The sequence below is a fragment of the Mesoplodon densirostris genome, chromosome 6 (genome assembly GCF_025265405.1).
Source record: "Mesoplodon densirostris isolate mMesDen1 chromosome 6, mMesDen1 primary haplotype, whole genome shotgun sequence".
Taxonomy (NCBI): Eukaryota; Metazoa; Chordata; class Mammalia; order Artiodactyla; family Ziphiidae; genus Mesoplodon; species Mesoplodon densirostris.
Window position 1 is genome coordinate 128304325 of NC_082666.1, and position 15204 is coordinate 128319528.

Genomic DNA, 15204 nt, shown 5'->3' on the forward strand with positions numbered 1-15204 from the left:
TCTGGTCTTTGCCTAACTCTGCTGCAGAGGGTACCTTCTTTAACTCCTCTTCACTTCTTAAGTTGTCTAATGGACATTCATTTTATAAACGTATTGCTTTAAGTAATACAATATTGTAAATCAACTATATTTCAATTTAAAAACGAAGAGTATTCCATTGAGTTGTCTTGGAATACTCTTCTCCGGGGAGGACAGCTTTGACAAACCACTTGTATAGAAAAAAACTTCTTTGACAATTAAGATTTACATTTACTCAGATTTCATTTGAGAGAAAGGCAGAGTTTTAGCAAAGTTGTTAAACACTGCCTCTGAAGCCATACGGCTTGGCTGAGAATCCCTGGCCTCTGACTGGCCAGATGAGTGATCTTGTGCAAGTTAAGTGACGTCTCTGTGCCTCAGTTTCTGCATCTGCACAATGGTGATAATTATTGAATGTGCCCCAGAAGATGTTTGTGAGGACCGAATATGCAGCATGCTTAAAACACATCCTTGAGGACTTCCCTGGTGGTCCAGTGGGTAAGACTCCACGCTCCCACTGCAGGTGACCCGGGTTCGAACTCTGGTAAGGAGCTAGATCCCACATGCATGCCGCAACTAAGAGGTCTGCATGCCTCAACCAAAGATCCTGCATGCCACAACTGAAGATCCCGAATGTCGCGACTAAGACCCAGCACAGCCTAAATAAATTAATTAATTAAAATTTTTTTTAAAAAATGAGTGAGTAACTTAGGAAAGTATATTTAAAAAATAAATAAAACACATCCTTGTTATGTAAAAAAAAAAAAGTACTACCACTGTGTTCTTTTACTTAATGAGGATCTTGAGACACTGCAAGATCTTAAAATGTCTTCAAGATTAAATTCTACTTAGTATTCTAGTTTCTGTTAGAATATTCCTTATTCCCTCATGGCCTTCACTCCCAATTTGGGATATCAAAAAGTTTACTGTACTAGTTTATTTTTTCAATAACCTTTTATTCCAGAAGCAGTGCACGTGCATTGTACAGATATAGAAAATACAGTAAAATAAATAAATAAATAAATAAAACCAGAAACATCACATGAGCCAGAGATCACTTTTGTTAAGTCTTTTGTGCACATCCTTCTTGGAATGTTTTTTCCTCCTTACATGTACATGGTGTATAATGTGGTTTTTTTAAGCAAAATGAGATCTTTTACATTCTTTTTGGAACCTGGTTTTTTGTAGATAATGATCTCTGGCATTTCTGCTTTAGTAAAAGTTTCATTATTAAAGTACTTTAAAAATCGTCTTTTACAGTACTGTCACTATGTTGCTGGGCTGGTGGGAATTGGCCTTTCTCGTCTGTTCTCGGCCTCAGAGTTAGAAGATCCCTTAATTGGTGAAGACACAGAGCTTGCCAACTCTATGGGCCTGTTTCTGCAGAAAACAAACATCATCCGTGATTATCTGGAAGACCAGCGAGAAGGAAGAGAGTTCTGGCCTCAAGAGGTAATAGGTTCAGGGGATTTGGGGAGAAATACTTTTGAATGCTCTCTGACAACAAAACATTAAACCCTTTTGGTTGCAAGTGACAGAAACATGAATCAAGCTCCCTTAGACAGCATAGGAGACGGTGTAGACTAGGTTAGGATTTAGTTTGCTTCAGGGGGATGGGCTGCATCCAGGGATTCAGACTATGTAATAAGGCTTTGTCCCCTTTCTACCTCTTGGACAGGCTTTGTCCAGTGGTGGGTATAACGTCCCATGACTCACTCATAGGCTTGGTTCCTATGCCCATCCCTTAATCAGTAGCCAGAGCATTGAGCACTCGGTCTAGACCTGGAGTATGTCTGCCCACACATGTAGGGCATGTGGATTTCCTCCAAGAAGGAAGGACTCTATGGCAAGAAGAGGCACCAGATGGGCACCCACTGCAGATGTTCATTATCAGAGACGAGTGGATCTTTGACTTAATTTAAAATGGACAGGGAAAGGGAGGGCTTTGACATTGATTTTATTCCGAAGGAAAGCTAGGAAATCTTATGACTGTCTCCTGATTTTACCCCAGCATTTACCTTTTTTTTTTTTTTTTTTTTTTTTTTGCTGTACGCGGGCCTCTCACTGCTGTGGCCTCTCCCGTTGCGGAGCACAGGCTCCGGACACACAGGCTCCGCGGCCATGGCTCGCGGGCCCAGCCGCTCCGCGGCATGTGGGATCTTCCGGGATTGGGGCACGAACCCGTGTCCCCTGCATCGGCAGGCGGACTCTCAACCACTGCGCCACCAGGGAAGCCCAGCATTTACCTTTTGTTTTAATCCATCAAATGGTATCCTAGGGACTTCCTTGGTGGCACAGTGGTTAAGAATCCGCCCGCCAGTGCAGGGGACACAGGTTCGAGCCCTGGTCCGGGAAGATCCCACGTGCCGCGGAGCAGCTAAGCCCGTGCGCCACAACTACTGAGCCTGCGCTCTAGAGCCCACGTGCCACAACTACTGAAGCCTGCGCGCCTAGAGCCTGTGCTCCACAACAAGAGAAGCCACCGCAATGAGAAGCCCACACAACGCAATGAAGAGTAGCCTCTACTCACTGCAACTAGAGAAAGTTGTGGCTCGTGGGGTCTAGAGTGCAGGCTCAGTAGTTGTGGTGCACGGGCTTAGTTGCTCCGTGGCATGTGGGATCTTCTCGGACCAGGGCTCGAACCCATGTCCCCTGCACTGGCAGGTGGATTCTTAACCACTGCGCCACCAGGGAAGTCCATTAATATTTACGAATTTTGAAGAAAAAAAAGAACAGTACTTCCCTATGTTTATACATGTTGGTAATAGTTTGTCCTTTATACTTCAAGGTCACTTTTTCTGCATATAAAGTTTTTAGCTCACATTTTCGAGTTTCTTAAATGTGTTTCTCCATGTTCTCCTGCTTTTAGACCGTCTGTTGAAAATCTCACGATAACTTACTCTTCTTTTCCGTATACGTGATGGGTTCTTTCTCTCCTCCTTGGTGGTCACTGCCTGGATCCGTTATCAGTGGAGATGCTGAATGGTGCTGTCTTAATTCTGTCATCCTTTCCGCATTTATTAGCTGGAATTCTGTATTTTGTAAAACTGTGATGGTGGCAGCGTCATAGTGTTTGGATTTTCCCAGATTCTCACACACACACACACACACAAAAAAAAAAGATTGAAAAAAACTCAACCAAAAAACTGAAACAGATGTATCCAAAACAATGGATAGCATGTCCAGAAGCACAAGTGACAAAGCATCCCCAGGAACTCCAAAACACAAATGGGTGCAGACAAAACACCAGCTCCAAAAACAAAACCTGCAAAACCTGTGCAGGACAAAGCCAAGGTGGCTACAGGGTGTCTCAGACCCGAAGGCAGGAGTGGACAGTGGGATGGACCCACTTGAGAAGAGCAGGTGAAACAGGAATGGGTGTTCCTTCTCTGGCTGTGGGCGAGTCCACGGGGGCCATGGGGAAGCCTGGAAGAGCTGGAGTGCATTGGCCCCCTTGAACTGGACGTGGACCCAGACCAGTCAGGATTCTCTTCCAGGATTGGGCCCCCATTGAGGGGTGAAATAAAAACTGAGCAGCGAGACCTATGTGACATCAACCAGATGCAACATATGAATCTCGTTTAGGTCCTCACTGGAAGAAACCAAGTGGAAAGAAAATTGGACAGTGGGATAATACGACTGCTAATTGGATAATTTGTATTAAATATTTATCGTTAACTTTTAGTTGTGATAAGATATATGTACAAGAAAGTTTCCTAGTCTTTTGGATATTCGTAATGAAGTATTTGTGGATAAAATGATATATTAGGGCTTTAATTTAAAATAATTTGGGGGCTGGGGCCGTATAGCTGGAACAGGCTTGGCCAAGTGTCAGTAACTGTTGAAGCTGGTGGATGGAAACGTAGGCGCTCGTTAACGTTTTTCTCCAGGTTCTGCAGGACAATCTTGTACCAGCAATCTGAGTGGGTTTAGGTGCAAATTAAGAATGGATAGCAAATGTGACTTACCATAGAATCTCTTAGTCATTTTAGGCCTAGTCATTTATTTGGGGGAGTGTATAAAGTTACAGTAAGCGTTATTCTTTAGGAAGCTTAAGAATACCCAAGGATAAAAGTACATTATTTGCTAGCTTCAGAAAATCCTCTAAATACTATTAAAGATCATCAAACCAATTCTATTGTTGGAGTTGAGGATGTTATTTCATTTTCAGGTCACTAAGGTCAAGGAGGTAATGTTCTTACAGTAGAGACTCAGCTCATTTCCCCACATACGCTTGTTCAGCAGTGTTCTTATCAGAACTGGGAATGTAATGTTAATCATTAATTATTTTGAGGCCTTGGCCATCTTGAGAATGTTTAATGTTTAGCTTGCAGTGCTGTTGTAGCTGATTTTGTTATAGCTAGTTACGTTTTCGGGAACAGACCAATGCCTTGCAAATAAGGAGACCTCCTTGGCCTGAGGTCATCAAAGTATTGCTTAGTACATGCTGCACTAATTGTCCCAAAGGGACACTTTCCCAAATACTTAACTTACTCTTGATTATGATTAGATCTTGACTGTAGTCATGATAGACATTGCCTAGAGGTTAAAACGGACTTGGTCTTGGTGAAGGACTTGGCAGCAGCTAAGACAGGCTTTGTATATCGCAGTTCTTATACACAAAGATCCTTTCCTGGGACTTGTACACGGCTCCCCTGTGCACGTGCTGATCTGTCTTTCAATTTTATCTGCCTAGGCTTGGAGCAAGTATGTGAACAAGCTGGGTGACTTTGCCAAGCCAGAAAACATGGATTTGGCCGTGCAGTGCCTGAATGAGCTCATAGCCAGCACGCTGCACCACATCCCTGACGTCATCACTTACCTTTCACGACTTAGAAACCAGAGCATATTCAACTTCTGTGCTATTCCACAGGTGTGGATCGGGGAGGCCGAGGGGTCGGGGTGGTGTGCTGGGGATGGCATGCCTAGAATGCGTGTACTGCTTTGGTCTGTGTATTCAGGAATGTAGTTCCTCAAAAAAATGACTCTAGTGTATTTTCTTCTGTCAGGGGCAGGCACGTTCACAACACCTCCCCTCTGCCCCATGGCCATCACACTCAGGTCAGCCTTGAGGTTAAGCCTGCTTCTTTCCAGAACCTTCTAGAACCCTTTTTTCTAAACGAGTTAGTTTGATGCTTATCCTCACAATTAAATCTAGGGCTTTGAGTCAGATTTATGAGGAGTGCTGGGTGAAACACAGGTGAAGCTGTTACTAAAAAGTCTTATTTAAGGACCTAATTTTGGCTGTCCTTTTCCCAGATCTTGAGATAACAGAACCTGGTCCTGTGGACCTAGGAGCTTATACTTTTTAAATGTCTTTACCAGTTATTTCCGTTTTTAACTCAAATAAAATGAAGAAAGTTATAAGATTTAACTGAGTTGGAAACATGGTTTCGTCTTGTTCTCATGACCAATCTGACCAGTTGATGGAACTAAACTCTATGCCAGACTTATGTTTCCATCTATCCTAGAAATAATTTACCTTTGAGCATGGGAAACTACACAGCCCCCTTTCTTTTGTCCCCTGCCACCCCCATGCTATTTTTTTTTAAAAATGTATAATGATTATGTTCATTGTAGGAAAAATAGGGAGAAAAAACAAAATAGAAAAAACTTTCCAGATATTATTTTGGAATATCTATTTTTCAGATCTAATAACCCATTGCCCCAGCATGGAAAATGTTACATTGGCTTGTGTTTGTTTTTTCCAAATAAAAAGGAAATATCGTGACTAAACTATAGAATTATTCAAGACTGCAAAGGGCACTTGATTCTGTGTTTTGCTGAGAAAGGGAAACATGGGAAAGGGAGAAGTCTTGACATGCTTTCTTTGTGGGTATTTTCTCTTGATTAGTTGCATCTTAGCCCTTTGGCACTTTCTACCGAAGGTTCTCTTCCCTTCTCATGATGATTGCTTACAGTGAAGTTTCTCACTTTTTTTCATGAAATGAGATGAATTAGTGTTTTCTCTCTCTCTCATTATCTGTAGGTCATGGCCATTGCCACTCTGGCTGCCTGTTACAATAATCAGCAGGTATTCAAAGGGGTGGTGAAGATACGAAAAGGGCAAGCAGTCACCCTGATGATGGATGCCACCAACATGCCAGCTGTAAAAGCTATAATACACCAGTACATGGAAGAGGTGGGCTTTCATTTCATAATATCACTATTTAAACATTTCATGTTTGGAAATTAGATGATCTTAACAGCTCACAGTGTTACGGTATTGGTGTTGGATGGGCTGGTGTCCTTCATTTGGAAGAACAGGCACAGAGAGCCGGGTGTTGGGAGCTGCCCGGTGCCCTGGTCAGAGGGGATAAAGGAAGCCAGGCCTTAGGACGGAGCTCCCAGGAGAATCATATTTTTTGAGCCGGAAGATGAAGTTAGAGGCCAACCAGGCTTCTTGTCTCACGACTGAGGCGTGTGAAGCCGAGGCTGTGGCTGCTGACACAGCATCTAACTGAGTGGATCTAGGACCCCAGGCCACACTCCCGACACCCGGTCCAGTACTTTCCACTATGGCAGGGACCTCAATTGAGAAACCATCGTGGGGAATTCAGCAAAGGAAAACCATCAAGCTGCAGCTATTTCTAAATCTTCTAATGCAGATCTCATTTCAGATGCCCAAACCATCCTGTAAAACAGAACGTGCTTGTTCTAGTCAAATCTCCAGCTCTGGAGGGTGTAATACATGACTTGGTTCAAAAGAACTTTTTCTTAGAGGCTAGAACTCTACTCGCCAGGCCCTGGAGCGGGGCTTCTCAAATGGCGGTGATTTGGCTTCTCCCTCCCCTGGGGGACACTTGGCCATGTGTGGAGACATCTTTGATTGTCACACTGGGGTGTGAGTGGCTCCTGCCATCTGGTGCGTAGACACCCGCAATCCTTAGGCTGGTTCTTACTGAAGACTGAAATACTGCAGAAGGAGAGGAAAACACACGGTCTCCCTCCCCGCAGGTCACTGCTGCCGCTAGTTTTCTGACCCTTCCGGTCCCCCGGTTATGCTCTGACAGGGATGAGATTTGTAGCAGCAGTTTCATCTAAACAGAATTCTACAAAACAACTCCTTCCTCTGATTTCCATTGCACATTGCACCTTCTTCTTGTATTTCCTCCCTGTCTTGCACCTGCCAAGTTTTGCACCTCAGCATTTCTGCCTGAGGCACCTATAGAAGGTATAAGGGAAAAATTAGATTTTTTAAAAATCCTAAAATTCTTTTACTGACTAGATGAATATGTTCAGCCATTGACCAAAAAACTGCTGCTGACGAGACTTGGGAGATTGGGGTTCACTGTTTAGCCAGCACTTATTTGGGGCATACTCTGTGCCTGGCATAGCAGCCAAATAGGTGGATACTATTAATGTCAAGGAAATTTGAGGCCCTAACCCCACGGCTGGGGCCAGAATTTGGACCCAGGTCTGGCTGACTTCAGAGCCTACACTGTTCACCATGATTCTAAGGGCTTGAATTACCCTTTCTAAACTGAATAGTGCCTTTTTTAGTCACTGTTTCTCCATTTTATGTAAATTAGAAACATTCTATATGGTTTGTAGTTCAGAGAATATTTTAGTTTTGCAGTTTTATTCTGATCACTGATTTTAGAAAACGATGTTTTAAAAACTGTGGTAGGCAGTTCCATACTATATTAAGCTTCAGATTTTATTAGGTATTTTCCTTAACTACTGGAATTAAATCTAGTTGTGATTCAAAGTTTGATTTAGGGCAGGGCTGGGCAGACTACAGTTATGATTCACAGTTTGATTTAGAGCAGGACTGGCTGACCCCCTGATTTTGTAAATGCCTTTTTATTAGGACATAGCCATGCCCATTTGTTTCCGTATTGTCCGTGGCTTCTCAGGGCTCTACAGCAGCAGAGCTGAGTGGCTGTAACAGAGGGGGCCCACAAAGCTGAAAATACTTTCTTGGACCTTTAAGGAAAAGTTTGCTGACCTCTGATCTAGGGCATGAATTATTTTGTTTAAAATTACTCTAGGGACTTCCCTGGTGGTCCAGTGGTTAAGACTCCATGGTCCCAATGCAGGGGGCCTGGGTTCAATCCCCGGTCAGGGAACTAGATCCCACACACATGCCGCAGCGAAGATCCTACACGTGGCAACGCAGATCCCGCATGCCGCAACTAAGACCCGGCGCAGCCAAATAAATAAATGAGTGTTTTTTTTAAAGTCTATAAAACTACTGTAGTGAAACTCAGGGTATTTTGGAGGAAATACTGATAAGTTGATTTGACTCAAAAAACTGAAAATTTCTAAGTCTCAAGTAATAGAATGTGATAATGGTTTTAGTATCAGCCTTAAGGACTTTTTTTTTTTTTTTTTTTTGGCTGCATTGGGTCTTCGTTGCTGCGCGCAAGCTCTCTAGTTACGGAGAGCGGGGGCTACTCTTCGTTGCGGTGCACGGGCTTCTCATTGTGGTGGCTTCTCTTGTTGCGGAGCACAGGCTTCATTGGTTGTGGCACGCGGGCTCAGTAGTTGTGGTTCTCGGGCTCTAGAGCGCAGGCTCAGTACTTGTGGTACATGGGCTTAGTTGCTCCATGGCATGTGGGATCTTCCCGGACCAGGGCTCTAACCCGTGTCCCCTGCATTGGCAGGCGGATTCTTAACCACTGCACCACCAGGGGAGCCCAAGGACATTTTGTCAATACAATTTCAAATGAAGACTTTTTGTATGAAGTCCACACATTGTCAGGCATTTTGCTGGTGGCCAGACGTTAACTTACTCCCGTGTCTCCTCACTGAGCACGTCTGTCCTTTGCAGTAAGACGGGAAGACATTTACCCCTCAGGTCCCTGGTTGTAGCAGTGACGCACCTGCAGGGGACTTCAGAGTTCTCCTCTTGCAACTCTTAAGTTGTAAAGGACGAGGTGGAGCGAAGCCAGATCCTCTGAGCAGGGGAGCTGCCCCTCAGGCCCTCATCCTCTGGAGCAGCCTCAGCTGGAAACCAGTCTGGCTACCTGGCAGCTGGTGAGAAGCTCAACCAGCTATTCCGGGGCAGAAACAAATGCTCAGGCAAACAGCCAGAAACTTATATTTCCTTCTCTGCCAAAGATGATTCCTTGGCAAGGGCCAACTTCTTCAAGTGGGTGGAGCTTCCCGTTTGGCTGTGGCCGGTCCTCTCAGTCCCTGTGGGTCCTTGTGACTCAGAGTGTGTTCCTCCTCCCGGCTTCTGCGTCCCCTGCCGGCGTGTGAGCGTTTCAGTCCTTGAGTCAGAATGTGCCCATAGCAGGATGCCCAGGTGGCTCCTGTGAACACAGTTTGAAGAGCACGGCTCTAGCTCCCTACCTCGTTCTCAGCCAGCTGTGTATTTAACCCTGTGAGCAAGTACGGAACTGGATGCTGTGAATTTGGGTTTGGATGCCGTGAACTCAGGATTGGATGCTGTGAATTTGCGATGGGATGTCTGACCTCGCTGCACTTCTGTCTGTGTCCTGACCCCCATCTCAGCACTCTTTCCCTCCTGCCCTCTTGCCTGAGCTCCTCCGCCTTTCTCCCCCGCCCCTGCCTCTCAGTGTATACCTGCGCTCAGGTCAGTCCCTGCAGACAGCGGGCACATGCTAACTCCTCCTGGACTTCAGCTCTCTCTGCCTCCCCGCTCCCTCTCCTTTCCTTCACAGCTAAGCTTCTTGAAAGGGCAGGTCTTCTTCTTCTTCTTTTTTTAAATATTTATTTATTTATTTAATTGGTTGGGTCGGGTCTTAGTTGCGGCAGGTGGGCTCCTTAATTGCGGCTCAAGGGCCCCTTAGTTGTGGCATGCAAACTCTTAGTTGTGGCATGCATGTGGGATCTAGTTCCTGGACCTGGTATTGAACCTGGGCCCCCTGCATTGGGAGCGTGGAGTATTAACCACTGCACCACCAGGGAAGTCCCAGGGCACGTGTTCTTAATGTTATTGATTCCCTTTTTTTTTCTCAGCCTCTTCATGGTAACTTTTGTTTCCTACCTTTGTCATTAGAACTTTTCTTACCGAAGTGATTTGATGACACACACACCCCCTCCCCCCCACCCAGCGCACAAATCTCATGAGCACTTTCTTTACTCTTGGCTGATCCCACTGTATCGTTTGACACTGTGGGTCTCTCACCTTGAAGCCCTTTCCTCTTTTGGCTTCTGTGACACTTGACCCCACTTCAACCTCTTACCCCTCTGCCTGCTCCTTGGTCCTCTGGCTCCTGCTGCTGGTGTTTCCTGGGGTTCGTTCTTGATTTTCGTGTTTCCTCACCACGTAAGGGCTCTCTGGCTCCTCCAGCTCTGGCCTTGCTCATTAGCTTCTTTTTGTTGTCTGATGACATTGCCTTTCACGTAATCGTGGAATCCAGGTGGCCTGGAGGCTGTTGCATGTCGTTGTCTGTTCTCCCTAAGCCACCTCAGGAATCTCCACATCCTGGCTGTTCTGGTTACGCTTTCATACTTGTCACAATTTTGTGCGCATTACCCTCTGACCAAGCGCTTCTAGAACTTTACCTACAAAAAATAACCAGAAAATGTGCAGCAGTGCTTATTGGAGCATTTTGTCCTCATGCCTCGTTGGGAATGAATTGATTAAATTGTAGTACATTCATACTATGCAGCTTGTGTTTAAAAAAAGAATGACATTATTTTGTGGGTTCTAGCATTAAAAAATGTCCATAAAAAATCATGTGAGTGAAGGAAGTCAAATTATAGAACAGTATGTTTGTAATCTAATTTTTAAATAAAATTGTATGTATAATTTGATATGGATAATATAGTCATATATTTGTACATCATATATAATCATATATAGTACGTATACTATATAATACATCTCTATGACGTTTTGTGTTTGTATAGAGGCTTATATGGGCGTAGCAAGAGGTATAAAAGGAACTACACCAGTGTATCATATTATTACATTAATGTGTGTATTAATATGTGACGGTTTGTACATTTATATGTATAGGCTAATAAGGACAAAGCAAGGGGGAAAAATTTAAGGGAATTTTGATTTCTTTATTTTTGTTTTGCCTATTTTTATAAGCATAATTCGATCATCTAAAATTTTTGAGAAGAAATGATAGTTTCATCCCCGTGTGGTCTTCTCTTTGTAGCTGTGCTTCATCGCATCGCGTTAGATGTTAGATGTCATTGGCGTATTCCTGTCAGCGTGTTCTTTGATTTCCTCGCTATATTAAATTGTAGCTGTGCTTTTTGGGGTGAGGGGGGTAAGAATATAAGAGAACCTTTGTGGGAAAAACACAGCGTGTAATGGACAAACTGAAGATAATGATTTAATAGATGCCAGCTCTGTCCCCTTCATCCGCTTTGCCTCCGTCTGGGCTCAGGTCCCCGTCGCGTCCCACGTAGTGACCTCTGGGTCGGTTGGTTTGAGGCAGGAAACGTCGATCGAGGGCCTGCTGTGTGCCGGGCACAGGGCTGGGCTGGAGATGGAAAGGCAAGGAAGCCGCGGTGCCTTCAGGCCTTCGGTCCATTCAGGGAGACGCGCAGATGGTGGCCCGGCGTGGGCGACGGGGAGAGTATATACCCGAGGGGGCCCTCGGCCCGACCTGGGCATTCGGGCTGGGTGCCGTAGAAGACAGCTACCTAGGCCGAGACTTGGGTGGAGGTGGGACTCAGCCCGGCGACGGCACGTGGGAGGAGCGTTCCCGGGGCAGAGGGAACTGTGTGAGCGGGGAGGGAACAGAAGCAGCAGCATCGCACACGGAAGACGATCCCAGGCAGCTGTTACTGGCGTGCGCGGGGGCCTGGGCAGGGCCAGGGGCACGTTCGGGAGCTCAGGCCTCGCCCGGCCGGGGATAGGGACCCCTGAGGCTGTCACGCAGAAGGGGTTGTAGGTCTCTTTGGTGACGGCGTGGTGGGGCAGATGAGTGGGTTTTAGGGTTCAAGCACAGAGGCAGGAGCTCGATGTGGAAGCTCCGATGGGAGGGCCTAACCTAAGCAGGAGCAGCACTTGCAGGCGTGGGGAGGCGGCCTGGGCTCAGCAGGGGTTCCGGAGCTTTGGGAGGGGAGGGTGTGCAGGGACGGGGGTGCCTCCAGGGTGACTCTCGGGGGCCCTGCTTTGTCCTCGCCTGCCGCGCACGCCCCCGAGTCCATCGCGTTCTCCTCAGTGCCTGTGCCCGGTCTGTGCAGTGTGTCTCCCTCCGTGTGGCTCTGCTGTAGCCCCAGCAAGCAACGTGGACGTCACTGGCTCTGCGAGCTTCCAGGGGTGGGGCTCTGCGGGGCCACCGTGCTGCTCCGGGATGGCCCGTGGGCTCACACAGGCCCCGCTGACATCCTGCCGTATTAGTGGAGTGACTTTGGGTTATTGCTTTTGTGTTCTCTGAGCCTCAGTTTTTCTCATTGCTAAAATGGGCATAAAATGCCTAGCTGTTTCAGGTTGTAGTAAGAAGTGAACACAGATGTGTATAAAGTTCCTAGGACTTACTATTTTCTTCTCTTTCTTCCACAGATTTATCACAGAATCCCTAACTCCGACCCATGTTCTACTAAAACAAGGCAGATCATCTCCACGATCAGGACACAGAATCTTCCCAACTGTCAGCGCATCTCTCGGAGCCACTACTCGCCCATTTACCTGTCGTTTGTCATGCTCCTGGCGGCCCTGAGCTGGCAGTACCTGAGCGCCCTGTCCCGGGTCACAGAGGACTACGCTCAGACCGGAGAACACTGACCGGGCTCGGTCGGGAGACTCAACACCCCGGGAAACGGACTGACCTTCTCTTCGGGGATGGCTGGGGGCTTCTCCCCGTTTTTCCCTCCTGCTTAATTCCTCAAAGAACTCTGTGGGCCTGGACCTGGAGAAACTGTGACATGTGGTGAAGATAAGATTAAAGGGAAGGGACACTTCAGCCTCGGCTGCCTGTGTTCACCTGTGCCCACCTGGGCGGGGTGACAGGGCTGAGTGTCCACTGTGTGGGTCACAGTCAGGGCTGCATCCGGGCCTGCAGAGAGATCATACTTAGTGTGAATACGGGCTAGAATTAAATGTATTTAATTTGAAGCAACCTCTGAATACCTATCCTGGTAGAAAATGAAGTGCATTTTCTTTTGTTCTGTTCCTGTTTTTCTTATCCTTTTGTTTTCTTCGGTGGACTTGAATGTAGTAGATGGGAATGTTTAGAGTTCTAGGAATAGTCCCGTGTTTCCTAAGGATGCAGACTGTTGGCTGCACGTGGAGGCCAGGAAGTAACTTCTGGGTGGGGTGAGCATTGTTTCCTCCTCTAAAGGGAATTTAGGTTTCAGGATTGCCTTTGGTCCCATCGTAGCAGGTTGGTTTCCAGTTAAGGCTGACGTTTTTGAGATTTTTATAATAAAGAACTGAATTACTCGGCATTTGTCAAGGGCAGTTCACTTGAAGCCTGGATGAGCGTGGCAGGTAGGGAACTCCAGGCTGGAGTTACTGGTTGAGGGACGGTGGCCACTGCTGCCCGTGGGAAGCAGGGACCCGGCCTCCTCACCCTGCGCTGTGCCTGCCGGGAAGGGAGCAAAGGCATCACGTCCGCCGGCCTGCTCTACTTTTAGCTAATTCTCTTAGCTGCATTGAGAAATTTTACTGCATTCGGAGGGTGTTTTCAGCTTTCGGGTTTTTTTGTTTGTTTCTCAAGAAAGGCAGAAGATGTTTTCGGGTGATTGGCTTGAAAGCCAAGTGGCACTTAGCCCGGTTCCCCCAGCACGGTGGTCCACCTCCCTCTTCCCCCCAGCATCGCCGAGGTTTGGGCTGTGCCCACCCAGTGACTCCCTGAGAGTCTCAGCTCAGAGGGGGTGTTTGAAGAAGCCCCTCGGGCCGAGAATGCCTTTCGCAGGGCGTTACTTTCCCGAAGCTGTGATCTTGGTGTGCAGTGTAGAGTCAGCCCTCCTTTGCTGCAGCTCTCTGTGTTGTGACTTGGTCACTGAAGGAGCTGCGTTCCAGCAGTAACGCTGGGTTTGCACCGGGACACACGTGCCCACATGATTCTTCTCGTGCGGGCCACGGCTGCCGCCTGACCGTGGACTGTTTTGTGTGGTTCATTTGAGACTCAGTCCTGGATGAACCAGTCACCACATTGAAGCCAAAGTCACTTACCACTTAGAGCACAGCTCTAAGGCAGGCTCAGCAGTGAGTAATTTAAGCATCAAAACTTGGTTTGCGATTCCAGGGTAGGTGTTCAGATCTGTGTGTTGAAATCTGTTAGTTCTGCTGCAGTTCACGTAGGACACGGCACAACTCGGCGGAAAGAGCCTTGGTCTGAGGTGGATGCGTGGGAAGCTTCTCTCCTGGCTCAGCTGTGAGGCTTTCTGAGCTTCTGGTGGTCTGTATGATCTTTTAGGTCCCTCCCAGCTGTAAAGCTATCAAGGTCTTAGCTCGCATGCCCACTCCTTTAGAAGAACATTTCCCTTCTAAATGTTTTCTCTACTGCAATTGCCAGGTAATAGAGCATATCCAGTTAATCTTGAATTTCGGATAAACTGGTTTTTTAGTATAATTATGTCCCAAATACTGCACAGGACATATTTATACTGAAAAATGACTTCTGAAATCCAAATCTGATTTGGCATCCTGTTTTTTTTTTTTTTTTTTCCTGCGGTACGCGGGCCTCTCACTGTTGTGGCCTCTCCTGTTGCGGAGCACAGGCTCCGGATGCACAGGCTCAGCGGCCATGGCTCCCGGGCCCAGCTGCTCCATGGCATATGGGATTTTCCCAGACAGGGGCACGAACCCATGTCCCCTGCATCGGCAGGCGGACTCTCAACCACTGCGCCACCAGGGAAGCCCCAGCATCCTGTATTTTTATTTGCTGAGTCTGGCAACCCCACCATCTACTCCACACTTTTAAGGTAAGTAATTAAATGTATAGCATCCCTGGCATAGTCTACGTGACTCCTACTTACAGTGGGAGATTTTAAGTTTTCCTCAGAGGAATATCTGACGCATCTGCATCCAAGGCTTTAAAATCAAGAAACTTAACAGAGTCTAACCCCATTTGGGGAACTTTCTGGAGCCCTAGCTGAGACCTGCACACACACCCACACCCTGCCCTGGGAAACAACTACCTGGAAGCCCCACTCTTCTATCTACTGAGCCCCTTCTCTGCGGCTGGGGCTGTAGGGGGAGGAGGAAGGGTGGCTAGACATTTGTTAATTAACAGGCATTCTAGGTTATTCTTTTTTTTTTAATTTATTTTTGGCTGCACTGGGTCTTCGTTGCTGCATGTA

General features: G+C 46.8%; 1 protein-coding gene across 2 annotated transcripts in view; it reads left to right on the forward strand.

Moving 5' to 3' along the window:
• FDFT1 (farnesyl-diphosphate farnesyltransferase 1) overlaps window positions 1–13061 on the forward strand; it is a 33809-nt gene extending 20748 nt beyond the window's left edge. For both annotated transcript variants that reach the window (XM_060101458.1, XM_060101457.1), the window contains 4 exons: window positions 1279–1470; window positions 4715–4891; window positions 6008–6160; window positions 12461–13061. In XM_060101458.1, coding sequence (XP_059957441.1) covers window positions 1279–1470; window positions 4715–4891; window positions 6008–6160; window positions 12461–12682 — 744 coding nt within the window. In that variant the 3' untranslated portion in view covers window positions 12683–13061. The remainder of the gene's footprint in view (window positions 1–1278; window positions 1471–4714; window positions 4892–6007; window positions 6161–12460) is intronic.
• The last annotated feature ends 2143 nt before the right edge of the window (window positions 13062–15204 follow it).